The sequence below is a fragment of the Ochotona curzoniae genome, unplaced genomic scaffold (assembly GCF_017591425.1).
Source record: "Ochotona curzoniae isolate NIBS_2020 unplaced genomic scaffold, NIBS_Ocur_1.0 scaffold_2587, whole genome shotgun sequence".
Taxonomy (NCBI): Eukaryota; Metazoa; Chordata; class Mammalia; order Lagomorpha; family Ochotonidae; genus Ochotona; species Ochotona curzoniae.
In genome coordinates this window covers 14,638,264-14,650,474 of record NW_024467096.1, presented here as the reverse complement: position 1 = coordinate 14,650,474, position 12,211 = coordinate 14,638,264, and the positions used below count along the sequence as shown (strand labels likewise).

The 12,211-nt window shown below is 43.3% G+C and overlaps 1 protein-coding gene across 4 annotated transcripts in view; it reads left to right on the top strand.

Annotated features, from left to right (window-relative positions):
- Window positions 1–12,211, top strand: part of PARL (presenilin associated rhomboid like) — a 33,138-nt gene that overhangs the window by 7,790 nt on the left and 13,137 nt on the right. For all 4 annotated transcript variants that reach the window (XM_041002732.1, XM_041002734.1, XM_041002731.1 and 1 more), the window contains exons 2-4: window positions 4,305–4,500; window positions 5,853–5,993; window positions 8,908–8,956. In XM_041002732.1, the coding sequence (XP_040858666.1) occupies window positions 4,305–4,500; window positions 5,853–5,993; window positions 8,908–8,956 (386 nt within the window). The remainder of the gene's footprint in view (window positions 1–4,304; window positions 4,501–5,852; window positions 5,994–8,907; window positions 8,957–12,211) is intronic.

The following is a 12,211-nucleotide window of genomic DNA, read 5'->3' as shown; positions in this document are numbered from 1 at the left end:
AAATGTTACCCATTAATATGGCAGGTTACAGCCCTGACTGCACATGACAGTCACTTGGGATGCTCTTAAAAAATACCGAGGTCCTGGGACTGGTGCAGTTGGCTCAACTGGCTAGTCCTCCACCTCTAAGCACGGCATCCCATAGAACTGTCACTTCCCATCCAGCTCCCTGCTTGTGGCCAGGGAAAGCAGCAGAGGATTGCCCAAAGCCTTACGACCCTGCACCCAACCCAGAAGAAGCTCCTGGTTTCAGATGACAAAAGGCTTCTGCTGCCTTTTGTGGGGGGTGAACCAGCAGATGGAGGATCCCTGTCTTTACTTTGCTGTAAATCTGCCTTTCAAATTAAAATAAATCTGAAACAAAACTGCAAAGGACTGGCAAGTGCTGCATAGAATCCCAAGGAAACTGCAGAGAAAGAAAAAGATCTTCCATCTGCTGGCTCATAGATGGCCACAGTGGCCAGAGCTAGGCTGATCCAAGGCTGGGAGCCAGGAGCCTCTTGGGCAGTGAGGCCACCGTTAAGCTGCAGGTGAGACTAGCTGAGTTAGGAGACTAAGCTACGGCGTGGCACCCAGTGACACAGGAGAAAACTTGAGATCTGCTGACCACATTGTTTTTGCTAACAAAATTAATGCTTTACATCTTAATTAAACTCAATTCTGATACCAAGTATTAAGCCAGTGTAGCTAATTGGCAAACTCTGTTTCCTTCTGGAACTCTGTAAAGGAAAGAAGGAAATTATTTTTTACTTTCCTTTTCCTGCAACATGTGATTGCACCAAAGGAAATCATTTCAGTGAGCCAACATGTAGTACCTAATACAGTCCAGCATTCTGTGTGTCTAGCTGTGATTATGTGGGAGATAACCCATGTATGTTTGTGTATACACACCCCTGTTGTGTTTGTGTGTCACCCTGACCAGGCCCTGTGTCCTTGTAGCGCTCAGCTGCACGATTCTCACAGTGAAGTGTCTGAGGCAAATGGTCTCTCTTGGCTTGACATTCAGATTCCCAACCTAGTATGTTTTTGTCCCTTTTCAAGCATTGTGCTTTGAATTTTACAAGAATTGATGAAATGCGAAAGTAACCTCTCATTGGAACTGATTGAGTAGTATTGAGTTGCTGAACACAAAGGATTCTCATCCTTGCTGTTTCTTGGTATACTAAAAAAATGCTGTTACCCAATAATACTGGATTATAACTTACGATTCCTGTAGGAAATGCCATCACTTTATGTCGCAGCTTTGTATTGATTCAAAGTGGCATTGCTTGTTTTGATTACTTGCCACTTTATTACCCAGGCCTATTTTGATTTTGGTTTGTTTTGGTTACTTGCCACTTCATTTTCTAGGCCAAAGTAGCTGCACGGTACGTTGCAATCATAAGAGTCAAATCCAGTTGCAAGGTACCATCTGCCACTTTAAGATAATGTGAGGGTAGGCATTTGGTACAGTGCTGAAGATACTACTTGGGATGCCTTCATTTCCCATCTGAGTGCTGGGTTGGAGGCCTGGCTCCACTCCTGATCCACTTGCTGCTAATGTGCTCCCCATGAGAAGCAAATGATGGCTCGAGGTCTTGGCTCCCTGTTACCATGTGGCGACCTGATTTCAGGCTCTCAGCTTTGGGTCCTCCTTCTCTCTCTCTGTCTGTGTTTGTGTATGTATGTCTGTCTTTTTCTGTCCCTCTGCTTTTCAAATAAATACAAAAATAAAAATATCCAGTTAGGAATGTACTTTATCTTGAGTAATCTGGGGGTGATTATTTAACTGAAGGGGAGTTATTTATTATAAGGTGTTTGAAAGTAAGTGGTTACTGTCTACTTGATGGCTCAAAAATGTCCAGGTTAGTATGTAAATCCCTGCCTCTTGGCCTTCAGGATGACTAGTGGTAGTTATTACTTCCTTATTCAAGGCAGAAAGAAGATGTGTTTGTGTGTATGTAATATGTTTGTTTTTATCAGGTAAGCAAAAACTTTCCAAGAAGCTCTTAAAAATCGTCACTCTGGGTCAGAGCTCTGTGGAAGGTGGCCACTCAGCCTCCGGGGGGCACTAGACCAGTATTAATTTTTCTGTGCCTCTAGCAACACAGGCAAAGGGAAGAGATTGGGGGTAGAGTTGGGATGACCTATTTTAAGTGTTTCCTAAAGGATATTCATTTAGAAGACTTAGAGCAACATAGCAATGCTGGAATAATTTGGTAACTTTCCCCAAATAGATGTCTTTAAAAGGACTGCAATTTAATTTGGGAGTATGGATTTTAGGTTCATGTCCTATGTACATCTTTTTAATATTAGAAACTGAGAGGTGATTTACAGATAATAAGGTGTGCACATATTAAGTGTACATATGTGGATTTGGTAAATGTTAGCACCTGTGTGACCATTAGCAGGGTGAGAGAGCACCTCTGTGCCCCCTTTCCAGTCAGCCCGATGCAGCCCAGCCAGGTGCTGTGCTGATGTTTGTCATAACACAGTGGCATGGCTGTTCTTCAGCTTTATGTAAATTTAGAACACACACACACCACATATTTGGTATTTTGTGATTCACTTTTGTGGCTCACAGTGTGTTTGAGAATGATCTGTGAGGTGTGGCTCAGGTTTTACCTTTTTTGACCTTTTTGGGCGTGTCCCACTCTTGTTTTACTTTTTGTTTCTGTTTTGTCTTCCTAAATGAATGTGTTTTTTTAAACAATGCTAATCTTTTTGGAAAGATTTATTTAGTTTTGTTCTAAAATCAGATTTACAGAGAAAAGGAGAGACAGAGAGGAATATCTTCTGTCTGCTGGCTCACTCCCCAAGTGGCTGCAATAACCAGAATTGAGATGATGCGAAGCCAGGAGTCAGGAGCCCCTTCTGGATCTCCCATGTGGGTGTAGGGTCCCAAAGCTTTGGTCCATCCGACTGTGTTTCCAGACCACAAGTAGGAAGCTGGATGGGAAGTGTGATCCCCGGGACGTGCAAGGGAAGGATTCAGCCACTAGGCTACTGATGTCCCTGTGTTTATCCTCTCCTCCACTGATGGGGCCTCGAAGTTGCAGTTTTTCACTAAAAGAATATAAAGCTGTTGATTTTTAACTCCTTTTCACGCTTAATCATTGGCCTATATTAAGGACTGGACTTGGAGGTGAAAATACAGTGATTAAGCAGAGGTGTGGACAGTCATTGAGAGAAATAGTATATGAGTCCTTTCGAGCCCCAGGAGTACAAGGAGTCCTGCTCCGCCTGGCAGAGGTAAGGAAGACTTGTTGGAGTAGTCTGATTACAAATAATGTGAGGAAAGAAGTGTTTGAAGTTGAGCAAGCTGCTCTTGTAATCCAGGTGCAAGGTGAGGATCCAGACTGGGAATGAAGGCTTTTGTTTGTTTTTTATTATATCTAATTTTTCATTGGAAGCTGAGAATAAAGGAGAAAGCAAGAAAGAACTCAGACTTCTGGGTTTTTAATCTTAGTGACAGAGTAGTATGCTTCATGCTTGCACCAAAGGAATAAGGGCCAGCTTCGTGGCACAGTGCATTAAACCACTGCTTGCAATCTTGGCATCCTTTATCAGAACTGGTTCCAGTCCTGGCTGTTCCACTTCCAATCCAGCTTCCTGTTAATGTGCCTAGGAAAGCAGGGGAATATGGAACAAGTGTTTGGGCCCGTGCCACCTGTGTCAGAAACCCAGATGGAGTTTCTGGCTCCTGGCTTTGGCCTGGTCCAGCCGTGGTTGTTGTGGCCATGTGGGGAGTAAACCAGCAGATAGCCACCTCCCTTGTTCTGTGTGCGTGCATACACATGTGTGTGTATTGTGTGAGAGTGAGGGGGATAGTGTCTGTCGTTCAGGTAAATAAATTATTTCAAAGTAGGTTATACAGCCCTAGAATTTGGAACTGGAAGGTATGATGAGTAATATTTTGAGGAGGCCCTGCTGTGAGAAATGAAAACAGTAAAATAAATAGAAGCAAAGCTGGAAAAAAATGTCCATTTATAGTGGCCAGTATTTATAAAAAACAAAGCACCAGCTGTTGTGTGCTAATTGAAACTGACAGCTTCTGGTTTTCCAGTTTATCTAGAAGGTTGTGGATTCTTTGTGGAGGAAGGAGATCAGTGATTCTGTCGAGTGATAGAAAGTAACAGATGAAACGAGTATGCTCTGCCGCGGCCCTGGCTTGTCTCCTTCCTTCTCCAGAAAGGCTCGTGGTGACCAGCTCTTAGGAGCAGTGGGATTCCTGCGACTTCTGGCTTGAGACGATGGTGACGTAGACCATGAGTTTGGTATTTACAAGTTGCCATTTTTGTCTAATCCGTTGTTTTCCACCACAGGTGCAACTTCTTTCTTCAGCAAAAATGTGGGTTCAGAAAAGCTCCCAGGAAGGTTGAACCTCGGAGAACAGACCCAGGGACAAGTGGCGAAGCATACAAGAGGAGCGCTTTGATTCCTCCGGTGGAAGAAACAGTCTTTTATCCATCTCCTTATCCCATACGGACTCTTGTGAAGCCATTCTTTTTCACTGTTGGGGTAAGAGTTTGCACCTCCAGAGTTGTTACTCTGCAGCCAGTGGAGTGTTAAAGAGCTGCTTGGCCGGTTGGGCTCCCTTTCTGTAAGAGGTGGGAGGGGTCCCAAAGGTCTGTCTGCGTAGCTGGGCTTATGAATTCTGGTCACAGAATGTGAATTGAATAACTGTTTTAATCGAAAAAAAAAGTTAACTTGAGAAACAGATAAAAAGAACTCCCCTACTCTTTTTTAAGATTTTAAAAAAATTTATGTTTATTGGAAAGTCAGATATACAGAGAGGAGTAGAGACAACAATTTTCCATCATCAGCAGCCGGAGCTGAGCCAATCCGAAACCAGGAACCAGGAATCTCTTTCAGGTCTCTCATGTAGGTACAGGTTCCCAAGGCTTTGGGCCATCCTTGACTGCTTTCCCAGGCCACAAGCAGGGAGCTGGTTGGAAACTGGGGCCACCAGGACATGATCCGGCACCCATATGGGATCCCGGTTCATACAGTGAGGGCTTTGGCCACGAGGCTACTGCACTGGGGCTGAGCACTCCCCAGATGTTTTTAACACCTGGGGATGAGTCAGGGTCTTCCATGTGGATGGCTGAAGTCCAGTTACTTGAGCTGTCTCCCAGGGTCTACACCATCAGGAAGCTATAATCAGGGGCTATTATTGTGAGTAAAGCCACCCCCTGGTGTGCGGGCATCCTATATGACCTTGGTTCACGTTCTGGCTGCTCCACTTCTGATCCAGATCCCTTCTGATGGGTTGGATGAGGAAGCTGAAGATGGCCCAAGGATCTGGGCCCCTGCACCCATGTGGAAGATCTAGATGAAGCTACTGGTCTTGACCTGGCCCAGCATTGGCTGTTGTCGCTATCTGTGGAGGGAACCAGCAGATGGAACATCTCACTCTCTCTGTGTTTCTGCCTTTCAGATAAATAAATCATTTGTTTTAAAGGCAGCTGTAGTCAGGAGCTTGGGCTCTGGCTGTCAGCCTCAAACTCAGAGAGGAAGCAGGGATCTTTATTGCTAAACTAAATGCTGCTCGAATTACTGGTTTGACAATGTAGCTGGGTTATGGAAGCCCTGAAGAAGAAACTTAGGGGCTTAGATCTGGTGTAGCAGTTCAAGTGGTAACCTTTTGGTAGTTTGACTTTATGTGCAAATTTGCTACTGGAAATTGGCCCCAGATGGGAGAAGCTACTAAACTGGGAAATAATAAAATACTCTTTTCACTCTAATAAGTTTAACTATTTCAGGTGTTTCTTCAGTTTGTAAAAAGCAGTGAAAATGAAATGCTGTCCTTGGAAATATATATGGGTTTATTTCCTTTTTAAATTTATCATGTAACATGCCAAATTTTATAGTTTACAGGCTGTGCGTTTGGATCAGCTGCTATTTGGCAGTATGAGTCATTGAAATCCAAGGTTCAGAGTTACTTTGACGGTATAAAAGCTGATTGGTTGGATTCCATAAGGCCACAAAAAGAAGGAGACTTCAGAAAGGAGGTAAAGAGAAATAATGCTTTCTTTGTTTTAGTTAATCATGATTTTGAAAGTTTGGTTATTGGTATTTATATCATTTTTAATTTAAAAATTTGTATTAACATATAATACTTACACATTTCTATAGTATACGGTATGATCTTCCACCACAGTAATTCTGCCCCACCCGGCAGTTAGCATTTCCGTCCTCCTGTGTGTGTCTGGAGCCTCCCAGCTCCTCTCTTGCAGTTCTTTGCAGTGTATAATACATTATTGTGAGCTGCTGTCACCCCACTGGGCTGTGGGACACTGGAACTTGCTGCTTCTGTGTGCCCGTGTCTGGTACCCTCGCCCGGCCTTCCCAGGCTCTGTTCACTGTGTGAAGCGCTTTTAGTTCTTGGCAACATTTGGTCTTTGTAAAGTCAGCCCTTGTAATACACTTGTAATACTTTTAATATAGTCCTTTCATCAGAATAAATATTAATATTTTGTATGGCTGTCTGATACTTGGGTAATATTCCAGAAACTTTGTCCCGCTCCTCTTATGCGTTCCAGAGAATCACCACACAGAGTTTGAAACAGTTTTATTTTGGGGAGTATCCCAGGCCCACTGCAGTATAAGGTCCACTGTTTTATGGCTTCACCTTGCTGGATGGCAAGTTTGTCAAAATACACACTTGTCTAGTAGATTTTGAGATGCTTCGCAGTGGCATGTTGACACACTTACCTCTTGTGAAATGTCACTGCTGAGTGTTTCTGGCTCTTTTCAGGGAGGTTGGGATGTAAGAAAAAAGTACAAATACTAAGATTTTAGAACTTTTATTACTTTATATACAAATGGATACCACTCTTTTAACTGATTTTTAAAAAATAGTTATTGGGCCTGGCAGCATGGCCTAGCGGCTTAAGTCCTCACTTTGAACAATCCGGGATCCCATATGGGCGCCGGTTCTAATCCCGGCCATTCCACTTCCCATCTAGCTTCCTGCTTGTGGCCTAGGAAAGCAGTTGAGGATGGCCCAAAGCTTTGGGACCCTGCACCCGTGTGGGAGACCTGGAGGAAGTTCCTGGCTCCTAGCCCCGAATTGGCACAGCACTGGCCGTTGCGCTCACTTGGGGAGTGAATCATCGGACGGAAGATACTCCTCTCTATTTCTCCTCTTCTCTGTATATCTGACTTTGTAATAAAAATAAATAAATCTTTAAAAATAAATAAATAAAAAGACTTATTTGTTTTAAGTCAAATTTACAGAGAGAAGGAGAGACAGAATGATGTCTGTCCGCTGGTTCACTTCCAAAGAGACCCATCCGAAGTCAGGAGCCAGAAGCCTCTTCCAGGTCTCCCACGCAGGTGCAGGATCCCAAAGCTTTGGGCTGTTCTCCACTGCTTTCTCAGGCCCCAGGCAGGGAACTGGATGGGAGCGGAGCAGCTGGGACACAAACAAGTGCCCATATGGGATCCTGGAGTATACGAGGCAAGGACTTTAGCCACTAGGCTACCATGCTGGGCCCTCTTTTAAGTAATTTTTGAAAAATGATTCCTTGCAGATTTGCTTGCCCATACTGAGTGAGCACTCAGGCCACAGGTAAATATAATTTCGGGTCTGTTTGGTTTTCAAGCACTGTTGTTTTTATAGTATTTTGGGGAAAGCATTGGTGTGCTCCTGACCTTATCCCTTCCTAGGCACAATGTCGTCCTGGCAGGCTAGCCTCGGGGATGCCTTGGATGTATTTTAAATGAATGATAGCTTGATAGTCTCTAAGTGAGGAGGAATCATTTCACTCATTTCCCCTTAGACACATTTATCAAGCATGAAGTCTATTTGTTTTAAAGGCATTTGCTGCCAGAAGAGCAGTGGTTGCAGGTGAAGCCTGCAGGAGATTTGGTGTAAAAATGTACTTGAAGAGATAGTAAAACTGGCCTACCTCGTGATTCTGTATCCCGTAGAAGGCTATAGGTTTCCAGCACAGTTCTGTGCTATGAAATTTTCATACCCACATACTCTTTAGAATGTGATAAGTAGCACAAGTGATATATGTAATCCTCATCTAAAGATCGATTTGTTTGTAGTAGACTTAAATAATAGGTTGTAGTCATTAAAATCCCAGAACAGATGAACCAGTTTGTGTAGCTATGCAGAAAATGGTAGTTCTCGGAACCCTTTTGTGCCATTACGTATGCAGTGAGTAAGCTCTGGGAGCACACAATAATATAAGTATAATTAGAGAAATCAAATCAGGTGTGTATTGATCTCCATATGTGCTTTTTACTTTGGAATTTTTTTCCTGTAACAAGTCTTATTCAATTTCATATTTACAATATATTTTTCTGTATAAAAGCTTTTCTCATGAAACATGCCAAATGACAAAAGTTCAGAGCAAATAGTGTGATTAGCTGTTACTGTCCAGGTTTGGTGAGTGCCAGTGCATTGTCCTGAAGCAACAAAGGTTATTCCCAAAAAGTTGAGTGGGAATCCCTTGAGATATTAGGATTCTGTCTCTTTTTTTTTTATCTTCAGTACCACTATTGTATTAAAATGTAACAGCAGTTTAGCACAAATCTTTCACAGAATTTTGAAGCTCAGTAGGACCTGTGGGCTAATCACTTGTGTAGCTGTCTGTATCTGAGAGTGCTGGCTGGGTGCTTCACATCCTGGCTAGTCGTCACAACTAGGTGCTAGGTATTCTCTTGTCTTCTAGAACAGGGAACTGCAAGGTAGCAAGAGTTTGTCTGAGGTTCTAGAGCTCACCAGTGGTTCCGGGCAGAGGACTTAGGCTGTTGTCCGACCGTGACACACATGCCTGTGCTGTTCTGCCACATCTTAATTATCTCTGATGGTTACAGGTAATTTTTACAGGTGTTTCCTTTTTGTGTCTTCCTTTTCCTAGCCTGAAAGCATTTCACACATGATGATATGCAATTTTCCTTCTGTTTTAGATTAACAAGTGGTGGAATAACCTAAGTGATGGCCAGCGGACTGTGACAGGTTTGTGTTAGCTTACACGTTTTAGCCATTCAAGGGAAGAGAAATCAGACCAAAAGGTACAGTATGTCATAGGGAATGGCTTTTGTATATCGCCATCACCAATGGTTTAGAAGGCAGAATCTCTGTACCTTTAGGCTAGTGTCATCATCTGAGAAGTAGCTTAGTGTGAAGGTTTACTGCATGCCCTGTTGCAGTTTAAGGTGATAGCCATTAGATGACCAGTTTATTCTAGAATTCCAGCTTATGAAAGAGTTTACAAGTAAGAACCTTACACATTCAGGTGCTTTATACCCATTATATACCTACTTCACAGGTTTGCAAATGGGACATTTGTCTCCTCTTTTAAACATAAGGAAATAAACTTTCAGAGAAGTTGAAACTTTCAGATAAAGTTGAGGTGGAATTGCTGTTAAGAAGTTGAGCTGAATTTCAAAATCTCCAGGTCTGTCTCGTTGTAGAGCCAGTTCTCTCTCTTCCATTCTTCTGTCTTAGCAACCCTCTTGAAATGTGAGCATGCTGTGCATGATACAATGATCATTGTAATTTTTAAAAGAATTTTTAAAATATTTGTTTTTTTACTGGAAAGTCAGATATACAAAGAGGAAGAGAGTCAGAGAGGAAGATCTTCCATCCGCTGATTCACTCCCTAAGTGGCAGCAGTGGTGGGTGCTGAAGCCAGGAGCCAGGAGCTTCTTCCTGATCTCTCACACGAGTGCAGGTCCCAAGGGTTTGGCCCGTCCTTGACTGCTTTCCCAGGCCTATGAAACTTGGCAGAGGAGGGAGAAAATGATGTGTTCTAACTAGCAGTATCAGTGCAAAGTGCTTTGAATGTAGATGTGAAAGTTCCACTAGTAGTATATCATCACTGTTGGGTTGTCTCTGTAATATTTAAAAGCTGAGGAAATGCTTTTAGAGCTATTTGGTATCACCTCCAATTTATCTTACTTAGGTATTACCGTTATTTTCACAGCAGTGATTTTAGCTTTACAACGACTGTTAGTGAGGCTTAATAACCAATTAATTACATGCCGATATTCTCAAGGGTAAGCAGATGCCTTGTTACACCGTCTCCTTTCAACAGTGCCAGTAGTCCAGCTTGCCTTGCTTAGCTCTCCACTTGCTTCTCTTAGACTGATCCTCAATGAGGTTGGCACAGCTCCTGGTATTAATTGATAGATTCACTCCATCCTATTTTCCTTCCTTGGATAATAGATGTTTTGTTTTGTTTTGTTGTTTTGCATTTGACAAGTTCTCAGCTAGAGTGTTTCAAAGCTCTGAGACTAGCTTCCTGCTTCGTTTTGTAATATTTATACCTAAACAGTGGAGCATGAAAACCGTGGTAGCTTCAAATGTTTTTTTTTCTTCCTTCTCTTCTTTCTTCCTTTCTTCCCTTTTTCTTTCCCTTTCTCCTTCCTTGCATTCTTATTTTATTATTTATTTATTCAAAGAGTTAACAGAAAGAGAGGAAGAGTACAGGAAATCTTCCATCCTCTGGTTCACTCCCCGATGGCTGCAGTGTTGAAGACTGAACCACCCTGAGGTCAGGAGCTTCGTGTAGGTAGCAGGTGCCCAAGTACTTGGGCAATCCTCTGATGCTTTCCCAGGCCGTTAGCAAGGACATGAAGTGACACCTGTATGGGATACTGGCATTATAGATGGCAGCTTTACCTTCCATGCCACAATGCCAGCTCCAGATTTCTCGCTATTTTTGTAAAGACTTATGTATTTTTACTGAAGGAATTACAGAGAGAACTTGCATCCACTGTTTCACTCCTCAAATAGCTGCCACAGGCAGAGTTGGGCAAATCTGAGGCTGGGAGCCAGCAGTTTCTTCCATGTCTCCCATGTGGTTACAGAAGCCCAAGTCCTTCAGCCATCCTTGCTGCTTTCCCAGGCCATTAGCAGGAAGCTGGGTCAGAAGTGGAACAGCTGGGACATGAACTAGCACCACAGGTAGAGGATTAGACTACACCATTATGCCAGCCCCTGGAACTCACTTTTCAAACATATACTAGGGGATTAGTTTTAATCATCTTTTTTGTTAGGTTGATTTTTGGATTTTTTTTTTTTAAGATCTTAATTGCTCAAAGTTATACTTGTACTTGATGCTTTTACGCTTCAGCAAGCTCCTTGTTCTGTTGATTTGTTCTGGAAGGCTGTTGAGCCTGTCCTGGAGGTCCCAGGCAAGCTGTCAGGACCATATTTTCTCCCGCCTTTCTATCAGGGGTGTCTTCCAAAACGCTTGGCAGACTTTCTTGTTTGTTCAGTAGAACACTGGCTTTCCTGCAATGGGATTCAAATAACCAAGGAGAAAGAAGCAGCTAACGTTTTCTGATCTGGGAGGGGAGGGGTAGAGAAAGATGGGGAGAGAGAAGACAGGAGGCTTTGCCCAGTGCCTGCAGTTTTTTGGCAGCTTCAGTGTTGGGTCCTGCTATGCCCTGTGCCCTTGACCCTGCTGCCCCACCTTCTGGAGTCTGTCCATTTTCCTCTGCTGTTTGTTTCCCGCAGGATTACCTTTAGCTTTGAGTTTTTTCTCCTAAACGCGTTTCTGTGTCTGCTCCAGGCTGAGGCCTCCTTCCCTGGCACTGGTGCTGCCAGCAAGGTGGGCTTCCCGCAGCACTCCAGCTCATCCCGACCTTTTCCTATAGCACTTGTCTCCTCAGGTGCCAGGGGACTTATTCCTGGAGAAGAACGTCAAAAGTAATACTTGATTGCCACTGAAGCACCAAGTACTAGGCTAGGTGCTTTAAATGAACATTGTGTCATTGTTACTAATTCTCTTGAGAGTCCTTCCAGTAGTAGTCCCATTTTTCAGAAGGGATAACCGAGGTTCAGACACATGAGTAGCTGAGATCAACAGCCAGAAATGGCAGAGATAAGAATTACAGCCACTTTGTGTATCAGTTGTCTTAAAGGAACTTATATATCAATTTCCATGTTCTCCAACAGTGTGTGTCATGTAAACAGGTCAGCTTGACTGATGAAGGTTGCTTCCAAGGAAAGTTAGATGTTCTTATCTCCAGGGAAGGTACAGAGAATGTAGTCGCTGCATTTTGTGGTCAATAAACTGTAGGCCTTTGCCTTCCTTATGGTGAATGCATGCCAATCTTTCTGTGTACCAGCTTTCTGTGACAGACCTTCCAGGTAGAGGAGCTGTGGAGAAGCAGGTTGATCTAGTCCAAAAACAGAGGGGATCCTCTGCTTAGCTCCGGGGGTCCAAGTGGAATAGTGAGTACTTCTTTTTAGGAAAACAGG